Below are 20,014 nucleotides of genomic sequence, written 5' to 3' on the forward strand. Positions count from 1 at the left end.
GCTCTGATTTGATGGATGTGGTTCTGATTCCTGGCAGGAACGTTTCTTATTGAGCAGCACCACTGAGTGGCTGATTAGGAACGCTGACTGACAGCAACACAGTGCTGCTCATAACCTGTTAATGGTGTGTGACCCTTCTTCTGAATGTCTTGGTTTCTGGCCTGTATTTGCGGTTGCTGCCCTGTCTCTCTGCGTTAGATGATACAAACAGGCCAGCAGGAGTGGCTTTGATTTGCACACTCACTCCAGCTCTGTTCCAGGGTTGGCACAGCCACTCGACGATGATAAAATACGCTGCTGGATGAGAGCTGGGAGTCGGGAGCCTGCGGCGTGCTCGCCAGAGAATTGAAATGTTATTTTTGCCCATCCCGCTGTCTGTGCATCCTTGCATGCAACGATATGAAAAGGGTTTGCTAGAGTGTCCAGTGTAGTACATGAAAGATTGCTGCAATGATTTTTGAGTTTTTCAGCAGCATCAGTTCAGAAAACACACAAGGTGTTCAGGAATCTGGGAATAACTTGCTTGTAGGTGTTTTCTAGGACAGGTGCTTCATCATGTTGACCAATCGTTGCGTTAAACTCCGACACGGTGCTGGTGAGTGCTTGATGATCAGCGTGTCCCTTTTTATTTGTAGGCCTGATAAAACTGCAGAAACTGTGCCTGTAGGAGATTATGGATCAAGTTTAATTGACTCTGGTAATCTGATTTTGGCACGAGGATGGAGCGTCCTAGATTAAAGTTGTAGCTACAACACAAACAGGGGATGAGGGTGTTTTAGCTGCTAACGCTTGAGGACAATGGAGGCGTGTTTGGCCTTAACATGTCAGCGCTGGTCCAAAAAAGTGCAAAGATAAACTGCCCTCCGCGCTAACGTAACAGCAGAGTCTCCTTATGATGTCAGTGAGAGGCAGTAATGGAGGCGCATCAGTGATGTGAAACAGAAACAACAACAATGGGAAGGCAAACGGACCAATCACAGTTCAAACTGGTTTCTGCATCAGCAGCAGAACCGAGACGCTGAGGGGTTGTTTAACGAACATCGTCACATAAAGCAGCAGCCTGAGTTTTTATCTGCAGAGGCTCGGATACGTGATCTTCATGAAATGAAATCTATGTAAGAACTAAAGACCCAGAGAGCATCCGCTGGGTTAGGGCCTAGGTGCTCTTGTGTTTTAGTCAGTTGTCTGTTTCAACCCTCGAAGAAGGCAAGTCCAACATGTGGCCCAGGGGCCATGTTTCCATAGCCTGGCCTGCCAGACTCCTCCGCTGTTTAATTCTGCACAGAGAAAGGGTCTGGGAACTCTCCTAATCAAATAACCCCACCCCCTGAGCATTCTAACGATCCAATCAGTGCTGATCAGCGTACGTCACTCACCATAAAGCCGAGTTTGTCATAAACATGGCGACTGAAGCGGAGTTCGCTGCGGTTATTTCCTCTGTTCTAAATGACTTGAATGTCTTTAAAACAACAAGTAGAAGCGCTAAAAGCCTTTCTTCTAAAAATAAGATGTTTATGCTGTCGCCAGACACCATTTTTTCAACTGCAGCTAAAAAACTACAGCGTCACGTGGTACAGTCGTCATTTCCGTCTTTTTTCTGATTGGTAATGTTTGAGCTGCCTAGTCCCGCCCCCACCGACTCTGTCTCTGTGCAGACTTAACCAGAGGACGAGTCCGGCAGGCCAGGCTACCATTTGTGGCCCTCGGAGTGATTTTTGCACGGTCCCCAAAATCATTTCTAGAGTGATGACTTTTGTTTCTCCAGATCGATACTTTCCAACATGCTCAGATATCTTCTAAGGCCTACTTTTAGCCGCTGCTCAGAAAGGGCCGATATCTGAACACGTAACATTCCAGCTCTGTTGGAGGCTGCCTTTCTCATTTATTTATTTGTTTTAGTGTTTCTGTCGGGGTTTGAGGTTCTGCTTCAGAGTGCAAACATGCTCAGAAAAGGTCATGTTTCCAACAAAGGGTCAAAGGTCAACTAGATCTTTTGTATTATTTGTGGAACTGCAGAGTGCATGGTGAATGCTGAAATCTGCTCCAGACAAAAATCAGACAAAGCACTCGATGACCTCAATAATGGCGATGTTATATTCTAAATGAGCAGTTGGTTGGAATCTGACTTAAAAAAGCATTTCATTCATTTCCTGTGTTTGTTCAGAGCATGAAGGGTTATGATGTCATTGAGATAGTCCCGTTTTCCCTTTAGAAATCCGCTCAGCACAGAGATACAGGCTGGTTAGTTTGATCTATTGTGCTGAAGAATGTTTGAAGACTCCTGACGAGCTGAATCTACCTTAGAAAATCAAGGATTATGACATTTCGTCCCACGAGAGTGTTTGACTTCCCCCTCACAACCAAAGCTATTCAGCTGCCATCACTCCCCATGATTAGCTGTCTCCTGTGTGTGTTTAGGCCTGTGTTTGTTTTTAACAACGCAGCCACTGATTCACACTGAAAGCCTGATGTGTGCAGCTGTTTCTGTAAACAAATGATCATATTACGATCTGACCTCAAATCATCAGTCAGGGGAGGAATTTCTGCCTCATATTTCCTTGTAAACACCTGTAAATCAGTGATCTGTACATTTAAGCTGTTTACTCTCAGAACCACTCCTGTTTTCCCCGAGGAGGCCTTTTAACTTCACTCCCTCTCCTCTTCTTTCTGACTGTCTACATTAATGCCTGGTTCTAGTTTCAACTGATCCAGTTCAGTTTGTTCTAGTTATGTTGCGCAAATTCATCTGGTTTCAAAAAGTAAAAGAAGGGGGAAAGCACACACACACACACACACACACACACACACACACACACACATGCATATAGATATATAAGCTATTATGACCCTTATTGTAAAGTGTAAACATTTATCTATGCATAAACACTTCCTAAATGCTGAATAGATTCCTAAGCATTACTTAAGCATTATTTAACCATAATTAATCATTACTAAATGAATTTCAGACCCTTCGGTTAAGTAACCGACATGACTTAACTGCCTACTATTGCATTAAATAATATGTTTAGTAATGCATAAGAGCAGTTTTAGTACTGCCATTGTTCAAGTCTGCCAGGCCATGTTTATCTTTATCTTTAAATAAATCTGTCAAAAAGGTCCTATCTGCACAAAAACATTTACCTCATTTTCAGGACAAGCTTATCGATATCTGTAGATTTTGCACTTATTTTGTTTGAAATGACCCAAAACAATAATGTAATAACAGAAGAAACAAAAATTTGATTTTTCTTCAGAAATGTATGAATAGAAAATACAAATGTACATGAATAAAACATATGAAATAGAAGAAATCAAACCTAACATGTATTACAACCTTGTATAGATTTTTTACATGTACAACCTTCAGTGTCTGAGTTTCAGGTGATATTGTCTGTCAATGTTCAGGCGGTTTTAGCTGCTGTGGTCTAGCCTAGTGTCCTGCTGCAGACAAAACCCTTTCTTGCACTCTTTGCTCATCCAGATGTCAAGTTGAGAGCAGGAGGTTTGAACCCAAAATGCAGAACACCAGAACGACTCGAGGCAGGAGCGGTTGTAAAAAGAAAAAATCCTTTTATTTACGATGCAGCACAAAGCTCAAAAAAGGTGCAGGATGCTAAGCCTGAAAACTAAAACTCATAAAGACAGAAACCAAAAGCTCACTTATTAGCAGAAACCTAGTGTTCCACAAGGGGGACAAAACAACGCTGACAAAGGCAATGGGCTGACGCACACTGAGAGACAAGACGGGGTTATACACACAGGGGCTGGGTGATTAGGGAAAATGGGCACAGCTGACACTAATGAACTGAGAGGAGGAGCAGAAACAAGCAGGGGAGAAACCCATATCTAAATCCTGTAAAACAAAAGCTACTAGACTAACCTAAACTAAACTTAAACACCGTAGAACAAAGACACAGGGTAATCTAAAAATAAGTAAACGAATGATCTAAGTGGAGAAGGAAACACACACACTAAAGGAGACTAATGAAGTGAAAATCAGAACCTATAGAAAACTACAGTGGAGTGACTCGGAGAAACATGAGAGAGACCTGGAGGGGGCTGGGGACCAAAAGGACACAGAACATGACACCAGGGAGTGTGTATTTTTGCACTGAGTGTACCTGTTTCATCCCTGAGGGGTAGCTGATAGCCAGGGGTTCTTCTGGGATAAATCTGGGTGGCATGGGTTGACGGTACCTGGGTCTGACTTGGTCCAGGAGTCCAGAAGATGTGGAGCATCTCCAGCAAGATCTTGTCTCTGACATTGCCTGTTGCTGGTGATGGTGGATGACTCTTCATCAGAAGAATCTCTCAAATTAAAAATATATCAAATTATATAACATTTATTCAAGCAGTGAATACTAGAAAATGAAAACTGAATAAAATAAAATAAAATACAGAACTAAAGCTAGAAATATATTTGAACTGTACATAAACTCACTGCAACTGTGATGGGAAATCATCCACACCTGAATCCTCAACCACGGATGTACATGGAGGTTTTGTTTTCCTGGAAGTAGCAGAAGTAGTATAATAGTACTGTATAGTAATAGTATTAGCAGAAATACTGGACAACAAAAACTGGAACGTGTTTAGTGAAAAATATTTAGTGCAGAGATACTGCGTTTGTGACGGAAAAACGAGGTGGGCTCAGATCTTGAGGGAAATTTCCTCGTTCTGGAAGATTTCCTGATTTCTTTCATTATTTAGAAAAACGACTCTAACATAAAATAATAAAAAGCCTTCATGAAAAACGCAGCTGAAAAAAACAGACTACGGGTGGTAAAACGAATACAAACACGGCAAAACAATATCAAAAATGACTCAATATATCCTAAAATTACTATATACAAACAGAAAGTGATATTTACCGAAAAGATTTATTATTTATTTAAGTAGGAGAGATAGAAGTAGAAAATACGCTCCTCGAGGAAGTGTGATCATTTCCTGGTTCTTGGGCAGGGACTTGCGTAACATTACAGGGATGGGTACCTTTGACATTTGAATTGATTCAGTACTAATTCCCAGTACCTGCGAATCGATACCGGTACTTAACGGTACCAATTTTAGACACTTTTGAGTGTTTAATATTTTAATTCTCTTTTATAATAAAATATATATTTTTCTCAATATATAACTATATTTGATAAATATCACGATAAATAACATACAACTGTTTGTATTTTAACATCGTCCTTGTAGTTTTATAAGCTGATAATTAAACTGAAGCAAACATCTTTACTGTGAACTAAATTTACTGTGTATCTTCATTCCTTTTGCCGTCTTTTTTCATTTGATTTTTCCTACTGGGAGGTTAGAATTTCCGAGGAGAAAGCGAACACACCATTAGTTAATAACAAAGGTGGCAATGGAAGCTAACATATCAAGCTAATGTTATCTTAAACAGTTTATTTAGCTGCTGGAGCAGATTAAAATGATGATGCCTCACACTTAGATCGTTGTCACTGGTTTCATCTTGACCCAATCACCAATCGCATTTAGTAAAGTGAAGCCAAACTTTAGAGCGCGTTCATGTTCTTCTAGTCGGAAATTCGGAGTTCCGAGGAGAAAGCGAACGCACCATTAGCGAAACGGAAGCTAACATATCAAGCTAACATTATCTTAGACATTTTCTTTACCTACTGGAGCAGATTAAGATGAGGATGTCTCACTTTGATCGTTGTTGCTGGTTTCATCTTCACCCAGTTACCCATCACATTTAGTGAAATGGACCCAAGCTTTAGCGTGCGTTCTTTCTACCATGCTGCTCTGTTTACAACTGGCTCACGCGACCAATGACATAACGCTCTTGCGCATGCACAGCTGTCTAGGCAAGTTCTCGTTATGAAGGACGGGTACCGAAACGAGGCACCATTTCAAATGACGTGAATCGGTGCTCAGTTGGTACTGTGGAATTTGGTCGGTACCTTAAAAAGTACCGAATTCGGTACCCATCGCTAATTACCGTAATGTGTTGTATACCACTGGAAAGTGTAGAGCCTCAGCGTTCAGAATCCGTTGGAATTTTGTTGATTGTGTAAACGGTTGAAAAGTCACAGTAGTTCAAAATATGGAAGCCATTTTGCTCCGGCGCCGACACAACTGCAGTAGAAGGGTTAACACTTTATGTAATGGTTTATCAATGCTTGAAAATGCACTAACATTAATAAAATGACCCTTATTGTACCGTGTTATCATAAAATTTACTTTACTTACTTATCATAGCGACTAACATACGTGGGCACATGAACCTATACATGAGCACAGCACTGAAGGACATTGGCAGGGATACCAGAGGAGCCAAATACCAGCTTCCAATAGACCTGGCACACCACCCTGTGTACGGCCTGGATTGATTACAAGAAAGCCTATGACTCAATGCTGCACTCATGGATCATTGAATGCTTGAAGATGTACAACATCAACAGGACTCTGAGAGCCTTCATTGCAAACTCAATGGGGCTGAGGGAATCCACCCTTGAGGCCAATTGCACAAGTCTCCATCAAATGTGATATATACCAAGGAGACGCCCTGTCCTCACTGCTGTTCTGCATAGGTCTGAACCCCTTCAGCCAAATAATCAACAAGGCTGGCTACAGATACCGACTCAAGAATGGAACCACAAGCAGCCACCTGCTCTACATAGATGACATTGAACTGTACGCCAAGAGCGAGAGAGACATCGACTCACTGATCCACACCACCAGGTCAAAGGAAGAAATACAGGCTGCAGATATTAAGATACAGAAGCTCCTAACCATGCATGGACGGTTCCATCCCAAATCCAGCACCCTGAGACTGTACACTAGCTGTAAGGAAGAGAGTGTGTGAGAGCCACTGTCCAAGATGAAACATCCAAGATCCATAAGTACATCAAGGACAAGGCCCTAATAGATGGCATGCTCAGTATATGTCTCAGACAATGGCGAACAGAGGAGAGGAAATACCATGGTGGGAGGACAAGCCCCTACATGGGATGTACCACCGACAGATAACTGAAGCGGTTGACATCAAGAACTCCTACCAATGTCTAGAAAGAGCTGGTCTGAAGGACAGCACAGAGACTCATCGTGGCTGCACAGGAACAGGCCCTGAACACCAGAGCAACAGAGACCAAGATCTACCACAACAGACAAGACCCAAGGTGTAGGCTATGCAAAGAGGCCCCTGAGACAGTCCACCATAACTGCAGGGTGTAAGATGCTGGCAGGGAAAGCGGACATGGAACACCACAACCAAGTGACTGGCATCGTGTACAGGAACATCTGTGTAGGACTGGAAGCCCCAAGGTGGGTGGTTTGAATCCAGGTCTAGGGCACTAAGTCGTCATTCCAGTGTCCTGCCTTCCAACGCTACTACTGTTAGTCAGGCAGGCTTTTAATGCTCACTTAAGGCTAGGGTGACCAGATGTCCTGCTTTGTGCGGGACAGTCCCGCATTTTCATCACTTTTCACGTGTCGCGCAAATTGAGACTGATGTCCTGCATTATTGACAGTTTCCCGTTTCAAGTTTCAATCTGACTGAAGAAACTGTGGAGAAATCTGCCTGTTGCTGTCAATCAAATGGAGGTGGGCCTTTATCGCAGATCTGGAATGTGTGTGGAGGGCGCCCAAACCACCAAAACAAGCGTGAGCAAGTACGGAGGAGAAAATGCAGTAAACTTGTGAATTAAATGTGTTCAGAGGTATTCTTGTTGTTTCTGAGTCATTCTTCATGTCTCAGTGCGGAGTCTGATATGAAGAGGTCAAAAGCAGGTTTTCCAGTAATTAGACAGGTCCATGATAAACACAATGGAGGTTCAAAAGGCGGGGACACACCGGCCGCGGAAGCGCCGCGAAGCGCCGAGAAGCGAATCGCTCATGAAATTCGGCCGCTGCTCGCCGCTCCTCAGTTCAGATCAGACACGCCCCAGTCGAGGCGCGCCTCGGCTCAGCTGTAGATTTTCTTTTAAACACTTGGTGTCCTCCATTTCCTTTCTGCCTCTTCTCAGCTCTTTTCCTCTACGTTTGAGTGTGTGTGTGTGTGTGTGTGTGTGTGTGTGTGTGTGTGTGTGTGTGTGTGTGTGTGTGTGTGTGTGTGTGTGTGTGTGTGTGTGTGTGTGTGTGTGTGTGTGAACCTATGGTATCAGTTTCTGCCAGTTGAATCTCTTGGAACCCGCTCCAAATCTGCAGCTGTATCCTAGCAGTTTCTTCCTAAATGGGTACGTAAATAATCATGTTTTTCGGGGGTCGTACAGCTCCTTGTGTTTCTCAACTTCCATAATTAATTTAAAGTCATCCATCCTAACTGCTTGCCTCAGACTTTCTGCCTCTCTGTCCTGTTTGCTCCGGTGAAAAGACACCCAAAACCACACCCCCCTTCACGTGGTCACACACGCACACATGTTCGATGTGTGTGTATGTGTGTGCGTGTTCGTGTGTTTTTTCTGCAGTGTCTGATTACGAACACATTTGACTATTGCGGAATTTTATTTTGAAATGCTTTATTTTGTTAACTTTACTGGCCTGCCTCTTATGTCTAGGTTTGACTTCCTGCCAGAATTGACGCGATTCACCGCGGCTCGCGAAAAAAATAGAGCCGACACCGAAATGATCGCTGCACGGCGCGGGCTGGAGCGCCGGCGCGAGGCGATTCGCTGCGCTTCGGCGGCCCATGTGGTCTATAGAATAGCTTAACAAGGGCGCCGAATGAAGGCGGTCCCATTTTCGCAGCGCTTCGCGGCGCTTCCGCGGCGCTTCCGCGGCCGGTGTGTCCCAGGCGTAACACAGACATGGTGCTGCGGTTTCAGATACCTGCTACATGCTGAGCCCTTAAAGCACAGTGAAGAAATAATGAGAATAAATGGAAGCTTTCATCACTTATTTTCAGACATCTGAGCCAAAAAGTAACTCTAAAAAACCGTTATTAGATTAGATCTGAATTTTTTACAGATTAAATCTGATGTTTATTTTTTCACCTAAAATTAGAAGAGACATGTTATGTTTAAAAAAAAATTGTTTCTGAATTATGAAATAAATAGCAACAAATATGGATATTTTTTCAATGAGATGCTGATTTTAGTGGAAAATTAATTTAAAACAAACATAAATAGATCTAAAAACTTTTACTGGTAATTTTACTGTCATTCTGTTGTGGAAAACATTGAATGAAAACTCTGAAAAGCTGCTTAAACCTGCATGTTTTTTATAAGGCCAAGATCGCTCACAGGTCCAGACTTACCAGCCAGACAAACATCCTGCTGGGCTGCTGTCTGAGACGATGATAGAGCCAGACAGCAAGTTTGGATCACAACGTCACACTGAGATGGTGTGGTCATGGAGATGAGCTCCTCCTTGTTGCTTGTTCATCAGCTTGATGAAGCCTAAATGATAACATCACTCCTGACTGATGGTCCACCTGTTCCTGCACATAGCAGACCCTCAGGCTCTAGGTGTGACGGTCACCATTTATTCTACAGAGGCTGAGAAATGATCTGAGACTGGTGTTGATAACAGACTAACAAGTTACCAAAATTACTTCTGTGCTAGAAAGCCAATTAAATAGCTGTTGTGTCCTTGGGCAAGACACTTAACCCACCTTTCCTGCTGGTGGTGGAGAGACCGGTGGCGCCTGTGCTCGGCAGCCTCGCCTCTGTCCGTGCGACCCAAGGCATCTGTGGCTACGTCGTAGCTCATCACCACCAGTGTGTGAATGGGTGAATGATACTTTGTAGTGCAAAGTGCTTTGAATCCCCTGACTCTGAAAGTCGCTATACAACATTATCACATAGCTTCATGTTTTCGTTTTCCTAGACTTTTATTCACTTTGTGGTGCTTTTTATGCTTGCAGTATTGTTGCTGCACCTAAATGCTCAGAAAGGCCTGGAGACCTTAGAAGATGGTTTCTCTGACCAGTAATTCAGACAATGTTTCAACATAGATTTGTGTTTTTCTTATTGTGGATATTATTCTGACTATTAGAAACACGGTGACACTTCATGATAACCATTTTTTGTATTTAAGGTCCCTTTTGTCTCCGTCACACCTGCAGGATCTGAAGAAGGGGCTGTCTTTCCCCCCGTACCCTGGGGAGTTTCTGCATCCGGTCGTGTATGCCTGCACAGCTGTCATGTTGCTCTGCCTCTTCGCCTCCATCATCACCTACATAGTGCATCACAGGTAAGATGGACTCTCACACTGATGTGCTTAAGCTTTCATCCTCATCAGCTTTCTGGTAAGCATTCACTTTAGTCTTAGGCCCTGTCCACACGTAGCCGGGGATCTGCCAAAACGTAGATATTTGTCTACGTTTTGGCCTGTCATCCACACGAAAACAGTTTTTTCACACGAAAACGGATCTTTTTAAAAACTCCGGCCAAAGTTTTGGGTGTCTGCGTGTGGACAGACAAAACCGGAGTTTTTAGGTCCGCAACGTCACTTTCCACGACAAAAAAATGCTGACATCACGTGTGCGACCTGTGTTTACACTAGCCGACAGCATGGATGCCCTCAGAGCTGCGCTCGCTTTATCAATTGTCCAAGCGCTTTTTGCTTGTTTGTTTTTGCAAGCGGAATTACTGCTCCTTGCGGAAGACCACAGACGAAGGATGAGGTTAAGAACGGGGGAAGTACTGCCGCCTACAGGTCTGGCATGTCCTTAACATATTTATCGGGGTACGTGTGGACAGAGTTTTTTTTAAACGAGGTGGTGTGGATGCAAGTTTTTGGAGGGGCAGATATTCGTTTTTAAAAAAAACCCGGCTACGTGTGGACTAGGCCTCAGCTACTAGCTTTACCTCCACATCTGGACTGATGCAAGCTGTTGATTTCTCATCTTTTGCCACCTTCATGTATGTTTTGGACTCTTTTGCCACAGAACACTGATGGCGGCAGGGGGGCTGCCAGAGATTTTGGGCCCCATGAAAAATATCAAGTTGGGCCCCCTGGGGGCTCATCCATAGCTGGAGCTGGGGTTCCACCCTCCCAGATTTGAAGGGAGAAAAAATATAATATGTATACTTTATATTAGTGTTTCACAGTGTTGGGAGTAACACCGTTTAAGTATAACGGCGTTTCTAACGGCGTTCTTTTATAGGTAACGGAATAATCTAATTAATTACTTTTCCCGCCGTTGCAACGCCGTTACCATTACTGGGGACGGAACGCTGTGCGTTACTATGTGCTTGTCGAACGTTGAGCAGCAGTGTGAGGCTTTCCGACCGCCACACTTCAGCTGCAGCCAGGGAGAGAGAGGTGTCGGTAACACACTTACAAACACGATGATGATAGGCCGGGTGGGCGGAGACCCTCACGGTCTCAGTCACTGCATTCTGTAGACACAACGGGAATAACTCCATTTAAAATAACCGCGTTAATAAAAAAATATGTCTTTCTGTAACAAGCAAACTAATTAATTACGTCTTCTTTTATCAAAACGTTGTTCCTGTTACTGGTAAGAAAATGTGTGCGTTAAGCAGCGCGGTGTGTTGAAGCTGTCATCAGCTGATCAGGAGCTAAAGAGGCAGATGTTTAAGAGCATCACGGCCGTGAAGAACGAGGAAGACGTGATGAATATCTACGGCTGCAGACCCCCCGCAGATTTGTTGCTGCAGCAGCGAATCTGCGGGTCTGCAGCCGTGCCCTTAGCGTGACAGCGGGACGTCCCGAAGGTCCGCTCACCTGTTCACCGCTCAGACGTCCTGATCTTCTACCTTCCTAGATCATCCAGCTGTAACCTGTTTCTGATCATGTCTTTAGTCCCGCTGTAACGCTGATGCATCAGTCTCAGACGTCATGGAGCTCAGGTGTTATTAGAACTACCTGTGTGTGTTTACCGCCCAGCTTCAGCTCTTCTGTGGTTGGGTCTGACCCAAGTTAGTAAATGTAAGTCCTCCATCAGGCTTGTGCCTCTTCTATTGTCATTTTAAAGGATATTTATTTATTTATTTAACCATTACTAGATTACCAGCAACAGAAATGCTAAAAAAGACACAATTATGTGAAGCTGTAAAAATTAGAATGCTGTGCAAAATTACATTTATTTCTGTAATTTAACTAGACTGAGAGACCATTTAAAGGCTCGGGGAACTTTACAGGTGTTTCTATTTGCAATTTTAAATTTTAGCTGATTGGGTTTTTGTTAAATATCACACAGTGACCTTTTCATAGTCTAGATTAGTGTAATGTTCCTATTAGTAGTTCCTCCTGTTAAGTGCTTATTTGTTTAAATTATTCAGGTTTATATAGAACATTTGGACATACATTTTATTATGTTCAGTCATTAGTCATTTATATTTTACTATTGTAGTAATTCTTGCATTCTTTAATGAAAAAAGTAACTAAGTAGTTACTTTTGTTGGTAATTAGTTACTTTTATGATCTTGTAACTCAGTTAGTAACTGAGTTACTTTTTTGACAAAGTAATCAGTAACTATAACTAATTACTTTTTTAAAGTAACGTTCCCAACACTGGTGTTTCAGTTTTGCTTAATTATGTAGGTCTACATGCATTCTTACTTATTTACATATCATTTTCACTAGTTGTCTCACATTAAACAGTAAATTTCCTTCAACAGAATTAGCAATATCACTGCTGGAAAAAGCAGGAAATGCACATGCTGAAAGGTGTTAATCTCCTTTTCCCTGTTACTCCCTTAAAATTTGTGTATTTATTCTAAGATTTTATTTGATGATAAAATTCAAATTTGGATATCTAATTAAATTTCCATGTTGTGTCAAAGCTTTACATAACTTCCTTTTCAGCTGTCTTTCCTCTTGAAATCAAGTATTTCTGTATGACTGACAAAAATTAAGGATTCACTGCTCACAAGGTGACTTCTTTATTAAGTCTCCATGGCTTCATCATAGACACAAAATGAATAAGCACATCAATCCGGAGTCAGTTAGGTTTACATAAAATTTTAAAGTTGGACAACTTTGGATGAATACGTATATAAGTCTCTAGAACCCCATTTTTCTCAACAACAAAAAAACAGCTGCAAATATATTCAGCCTTGATTGTACACAGCAAAATTTATTATTTACAGTGATATAATTAAAAAGCTACATAAACAAATTACGTCTTGTAAAACCTCCCATAATTCAGTCAGATTCAAAACATTTCATTTCAAGGTATTTAGTAGATGAAGAGGTTTTTTTTCTTGTACGGTGCCTTCAAAAAGGTGCTTCACAGTAATAATATCACAGTAATTTATGTTACATTAACAGACTAAATAACAATACTTCAACCTGCCCAGCATCCAAAACCATCTATACATTTTTACTGATTAATATATATATAATTATCATTATGTGGAAAAACAATGTGTTTATCACCAAAAATAGCCTTTTTATATTCCTTTGTAATAGTACTGACAGAGAAGAGAGCCTTAAGTGATTCCCACAGACCCCCTTAAATGAGGCTGCTAGCTAACATGCTACATTGCTCACCTTGTTGAGGTTCATTGGGTTGTGAGGGGACACCTGCTGACTAGAGCCCTGCACGGGCCTAAAATCTGAGCCCGTGTGCGACCCGGTCCGAGAAGGTTTTCAGGATTCTCTGGTCCGACCCGAGCCCGAGCCCGACTTCTTTTTTAACCTTTCATAATGTTTTAGCGTGATAGAATGCTCAGCCTTCTAATTATCTGTGGGAAGCGTTCTGCAGTAAAAAAAAAAAAAAAAAAAAAAAAGAAAGAAAGAGAAACTGCATTCATGCAGCTTTTTTTCTAACAGAGAGTATTTTTCGAGCGGCAGATGAAATTTACGAACACTATATTAATTGGATGCGTTTGTAAATTTAATCTGCTCTGAAAATGCGCTCTTGTGCAATTAGAAAAAAAAGCAGCATTCTAATTTTCTAACTGCGAGCGCATTTTCAGAGCGGCAGATTAAATTAACGTTCCCAATTAATAAAGCGTTTGTAAATTTAATCTGCCGCTCTGAAAATGCGCTCTGCAGTTAGAAAAAAAACCAGCAATGAATGCTCTATTTTTTAAACTGCAGAGCGAATTTATTCACAGAAAAAGAGAATGCTGCCGTTTTCATGAGAACAAACGAATGGTTTCTGACATATCAAAGTGGACATAAAATGGCATATTAGAAAAGGGGCACATGTTTCAATCAGCAGTTTTAGAATTCGTTTACATAGGCGCATTTATAAACCACACAGACCTTAACTGAGCTATCGGTGCGTGAGAAGCAGGCAGGTGCTGCTGCGTTCAAGTGTTTCAGTTTTTTTATGAATTTGATTAAGAATAAAGGCGCCCGGCCCGGCCTGTGTCCGAGATAATTACACAGTCGTTGGCTGGGCCGACCCGCGGGCCTAGGGCTTCAGTGCAGGGCTCTGTTGCTGACATATCATCAGCTGCTGATTCTGGTAGGGACAAGAACAACAACCCATTTACCATAATTAGATGAAACATAGTTCCTCTCACTGTGGATATCAGAGCTAGCAAACAGGTTGAACTTAACCACTCACTAACTAAACCCACCTTTCTTTGAGAAAAATTGTGTGACATACTGATGCCCTGTCCTCTTTCTCCTTTCTTTCTTTCCTTTTCTGTGACCCAGACTTTGTTTTTGCAGACATATTTTTTACTGCAGGCTTGGCACACTCTGCTGTCTGACTGCTGCGTGACTAGCCTTGCCTGCTACGTGCCCCCCCCCCACCCCCCGGCCAGGTGGACTGTACCATTTTATGCCGTTGGGGGTGGGGGGGAGGGGGGGTGGTCAAATTAATTAGCCAAAATAAAGTAGGGACCTCTGAATAAATTTAATTTCATAAAGACTAAAATATTGTTTAATGTCTTAAATGAGAAAAAATACTTTTTTTTTTTTTTATTTAACTCTGAAACATTTTTGGGCCCCTGACAGCCGTGGGCCCTTGGAATCTCCCTAATCTTTCACCGCTTTACGGTGCCCCTGGATGACGGCATTATTCAGAAGCTTCAGACAGCTGGGAAGCTGAGACGATGAAAACCTCACACATACGTTCATGACTGTGTTTTGGTATTTCCAGTGGATTCCTAAAAGATACAAAAAGGAGGCTGCCTTCACTTCTCGTCTGTCATGTGGAAACAAGAACAGAGATATAGCTCTTGGCGTTTTGTACCGTGACATCTGTCTCTTCCTACGTGTCCATCTGCTGTGGAGCCTGGTATTCAAGCAGCACCATCTCAGATTGTTACTACCAGTGTTAATGCCATTGTCAGAACACTTTGGTTTTCTGGTGACAAATACATTTTTGTGGATGATAACAAAGCCAAAATTGAAGATAACGGCATCCATTGACCCACGTGGGTCCACCGTGGAGGACCGCAACAATGAATTACAGGAGTAATGAATGAAGACTGAGGGTTTTTTTTTACCGGTTTGGTCTGGTTTGTACTGGTTCAAGGCCAGTTCACTTGTGGGAATGTTTTAGCAAACCTGGCAGGGCTCACAGAGAGCAGTACTTACAAAAGCTGTAGCTACATATGATTGTTAACTAACAGTCTCCATGCTGCTGTTCATGTTGCCAGATTTCACTTTACACCAGAGCTGATTCCAGAACCTAAAACGGTCCGGATCCCTACCGGTCTATGGTGCTGGCGGGGTCACCGGGTTCACATGCTACTCACACACGGGTGGGACAACACATGTCATAACGGTGAAGCTCATCATGCTAAATGTTAAAGAAGCTTATGGCTACTGAGGTGTTTGGCCTGGAGATACCTGGTGGACATGCTTGCTGATGTCCATGTTATCATGGTGATAATTTGGTCTGAATTAACTGTCTGAACGCCATTGTTCTGATGTTCTTTGATGGATTTAATATTGCGTTCACACACACCCGCCACCGCGGTCGAGCGCCATAAGCTCTTTTGGGTTAGCAGCAGCATCAACAGTGAAGCACTTCCTTATGTAGCATACCCAACAGAGTTAACAGCAGTGACCCCATATGAGCCAAACCAAAACTACACCCATACAAAGAAACAATAGCATGATTGGCTCCTACATTAATTAAAGGGAGAGGAGTGGGTCGCTGGAGCCAAACCAAACCAGCCTGGTCGACTAACCGTCTTGTGGCGCTGCTGCACCGATATTTCCAGCTTTGGGTGTTCATTTTGGTATTTTCTATGAAGTTTGTTATTAAAACAATTATACATGTAGAGTTTTATTGATCCAAAGTGTGAAATGAGAGTTTGCCATGTGTCTTAACAGTTTCAGGTGTAGTTTACGTTCCCTGTTGAAAAAACTGCATCAGAAGAAATTTATTCTAGTCGACTAAAATAAATCCAAAACTCAAACAAATTGGACAACTAAATTGTGACTAAAATAAAATGTCTTTTGAAAACGAACACTGCTCATGATACGTTAGAAGGTTCTGACTCTGGGGAAACGGTGGGGTGAGTTTTAGCCTTTTGGTAATGTTGCTGAGGTGAGTTAGTCATAAAACCATCAGATCAGCATTTTATTTCTCTGTGATAAATCCTCATTATTTTATGTTTCTGCGAGGTGTCATGTTCTGTGTCCCTTTGTTGCCCAGCTCCTCCAGTTCCCACTCCAGGTTCTCCTTTTGTGTTCTCTTAGCACCCTCATGTGTCCATTGTCTGCATTTCTGTTTTACCTCAAGCCCTCTGTAGACTTCCCCAGGTGTCCTTCTAATCATTCCCCATTCCTAATCAATCTTTATTTAGTCCTCCTCATCCGTCTGGTTATTAGTTGTTTGTTTTTGGCCCTCAGGCTTTAGGTTTAGTTTTGTGTTAGTGTTTATCTGCCCTCTGGTCAAGTTCCTTCCCTTCCCATTTTGTTAAATGATTCCACCAGTTTCTCCTCAGCTCACACTCCTCTCACCTGTCACCTGTTTCCCTGATTACCTCCCTCCTGTTTATAAGCCTTGTCTTGTCACTCTGTGTTTGTCGGTCCATTGTTTGCTGTCAGTGTGAGTATTCTGTCAGTCTCTAGTTCCTCATCTCTAGTTTTACTTGTACTTCTTGTGTCTCAGATTTGGATCACTAGTTTTTGGATTATGAACGTTTTTGGATTTTGGCTCCCCACCCCTTTGGATTTACATGGTTTTTGGTTCACCTTAAAATAAAGGATTTTATTTTACATCATCTCCTGCCTCGTGTCATCCTGGGTTTTCTGCAATTTGGTTTCCAACATCCTTCCCACAACGTGACACGAGGAGAGGTTTTCTGGTTAGTTAGTTTTATTTAAACAGATTTTGCATTGTTTGTAAAACGGTTAGAGTATTCTCAGTATTCTCATGGTTGCAGCATCCAAAATAAAGTAGGGGGAAGCGTGTTAATGACTGTGTAAAGCCCCTTGGGGGGCTGAGGTGCTGTATTAATACAGGACATTTGCCATGTTTACCCTTTGGATTAAATCTTTATTGGTTACATTTAGAGTGAAAACCTGCTCATCTTATTGGTTGTTGTGTTTTTGGCTCACAGGCTTTGTCTTTCAGCAGCGCTCACATTACCAACACCTCCTGCTAGGCACTCAAACGCATCTGTGTTTAGTAACACTTGAATGGTGTAGCATCACTCCAGCTGACTGACAGGATCCGAGCCGGGAAGCTCTGGAGCCGAGAGTCAAACGGTCCCCTCCGTGATAGCGGTAATCTGTGTGGAGGCGTAAATCTGCTGCTGCCAGATAATCCCGTTTGTGATTTCATCTGAGGAATGAAATCATGAACGTTCACAGCAGCGTTCGTTCATTTAGACCCAAGTCTTTGACCCAGTTGACATGATTTGCATAACAACAGTCGTTGAATTTAAGGACCGAGCTTTTCCTGAAAGGAACGCATTTCCGTTCATCCAGATTTCGAGAAGAGATCATTCCATCACGAGGTGTTTTTATGACACCGGTCAACCCAGTGAGGGGAAGCCATTTTTGTTTGTTGATCTGCAGCAGTTGAAAGTCGACAGCTTCATGGTTACATCCGTTAAGCTGTTGCCAACCCGCTGAACCCAAATGAAAAATCTCTCTTCTATTTGACATTTAACGGTTTGTTGGTGTTGACAGACCTCCACCCAAAAGGTGGGCGACCTGCTTGGTTGTCTTCAGCAGACTCTCAGGATGTACCTGAAACTCAGAATGTCTTTATTGGATGTCAGAGACACAACACGGTGTTTGTTTATGCTACGGACCACACCTGGATCTGAGGTGATGGAGGTGAAGGAACCGCGTCCCGGTTCTGACAGACTGATGTTGATTATGCTGGAGGTGATAAGGGACCTCCAGCATCCTGGCTGGGTCAGAGAATCTTTTCCCATTGTTTGTGTGTTTGTGAATGTTTACATTTCTTATGAGAATGTGTTGCTACACCATGCTGCATGACTCCCTCCTACCAGAGTAGATATGCAGCACATGCTGCTGCAGCCTCTGCTTTATGGGACATCAGCAGCTCTGTTGACTTGGCTAAATGTACAAAATTACACCCGCCATGACTTTATTAGCCCCCGACATTTGTCTGAGCTATTGGTGAGGAGTGAGAAAGCAGCTGCAGCGTCAGGGCAGTTATCCCCCAAATCCTCCAGGGAGTGGGAAATGGAGGTCTGCCAGGTTAATGTACTTGACCCAATGAAAGCCCACAGCAGAACCTATGAAAACCCTTCCGGGCAGCCCGACAGCCATCCTGATTTATGGCCCCTTCGGCCGGATGGGGTTCAGCACCTGGACCTGTACAGCAGCAGCGTTACCAACCACCCCCACCCCTGCATAAAGCAGTGAAATGCTGCTCCAGACACACCTCAAGGCTCAGTGCTCAGCAGCTGCCTCATCTACAGTTGGCTCACGTGCTCCTCCATTTTGGGGAGTGAAGATTTTCAGTGCAGGGTAATATGATTTTAAATGGGGATAGAGATAAAGAGAGGGTAGCTGAAACAGGAAAATAATTAATAGATCAATTTGTCTGTGATCCCCCCAGTCCAACATGTACCGTAATTTCCGGACTATAGAGCGCACCTCAAAATAAGCCGCACCGGGCTAAAAGCCGCAGATATCTACTGAATTGAAAATGTAGTTTAACTGAACATAACTGAACTGATCAGTATCAAACAAAACAGAAAAGTCATTGATTAGTTTATTAATCGTCCTCCTGCGCACTGAAACCACTGAAGTCATCTTCTTCAGTGTCGGAGTTGAACAGCCTCAGAAGAGCTTCGTCACATACCTTTTCTGTGGCGATGTCAGTGTCGCTGTCCGTGTTGCTGTCATCATCCCGGGGTGAAGCTGGGAAAACAAGCAGCGCCGTTTTACTGTGAAAAAAATCCTCCTGGGCACTTTCCGTAGCACTCCTTTAACCATTCCTTCATTAGACTTTCCAGCATCCGTCCTTTCTGGTTGACTAAAGCCGCACCTCATTATAAGCTGCATGGTTCAAAGCGTGGGGAAAAAGTAGCGGCTTATAGTCCGGAAAATACGGTAGTCTGACCCGGTTAGCTCATCCTCATACATCTGGAGGGGAAGCACGAAAGTTCTGATCCTCACTGATTTCACCAAACCGACACTTCACCTTTATCTTGCCAACGTTAATGCCATAACCCTAACCTCATAACCTAGGAAGTGATGTGTCTCATACTCCGTTAGATTTATTTATACTGTATGTGTGAACAGGTTGTGTGGGAAGGTTAAATATACGTAAAACATTATGAAAATCATGCATAGATGGACTTTGCTGGACATATTTAATGGTTTCTGGCAGGAAGTAAATTCAATGTTTCCTACTGCAACTGTGAATCATTTATACTTGCAGAGGTGTGCACCTCCTAAAGACTTTCTCCTGAATCATCAAAAAGACGAAGGTCACTTCATCCTTTAACTTCCAAAAGCATCCATCCATCCATCCATCCATCCATCAGTTCATCCATCCATTTTCATCCGCTTATCCGGAGTCGGGTCACGGGGACAGCAGCCAAAGGCGAGAGGCCCAGACTTCTCTCCCCCCAGCCACTTGGGCCAGCTCCTCCGGGGGAATCCCAAGGCGTTCCCTGGCTAGGTGAGAGACATAGTCCCTCCACAGTGTCCTGGGTCTTCCTTTAGGCCTCCT

General features: G+C 42.9%; 1 protein-coding gene across 3 annotated transcripts in view; it reads left to right on the forward strand.

Moving 5' to 3' along the window:
- Positions 1 to 20,014, forward strand: part of LOC107372556 (adhesion G protein-coupled receptor A1) — a 115,852-nt gene that overhangs the window by 32,784 nt on the left and 63,054 nt on the right. For all 3 annotated transcript variants that reach the window (XM_054732682.2, XM_054732680.2, XM_054732681.2), the window contains one exon: positions 10,031 to 10,158. In XM_054732682.2, coding sequence (XP_054588657.2) covers positions 10,031 to 10,158 — 128 coding nt within the window. The remainder of the gene's footprint in view (positions 1 to 10,030; positions 10,159 to 20,014) is intronic.

This window comes from Nothobranchius furzeri, chromosome 12 (assembly GCF_043380555.1).
Source record: "Nothobranchius furzeri strain GRZ-AD chromosome 12, NfurGRZ-RIMD1, whole genome shotgun sequence".
In the NCBI taxonomy this organism is placed as follows: Eukaryota; Metazoa; Chordata; class Actinopteri; order Cyprinodontiformes; family Nothobranchiidae; genus Nothobranchius; species Nothobranchius furzeri.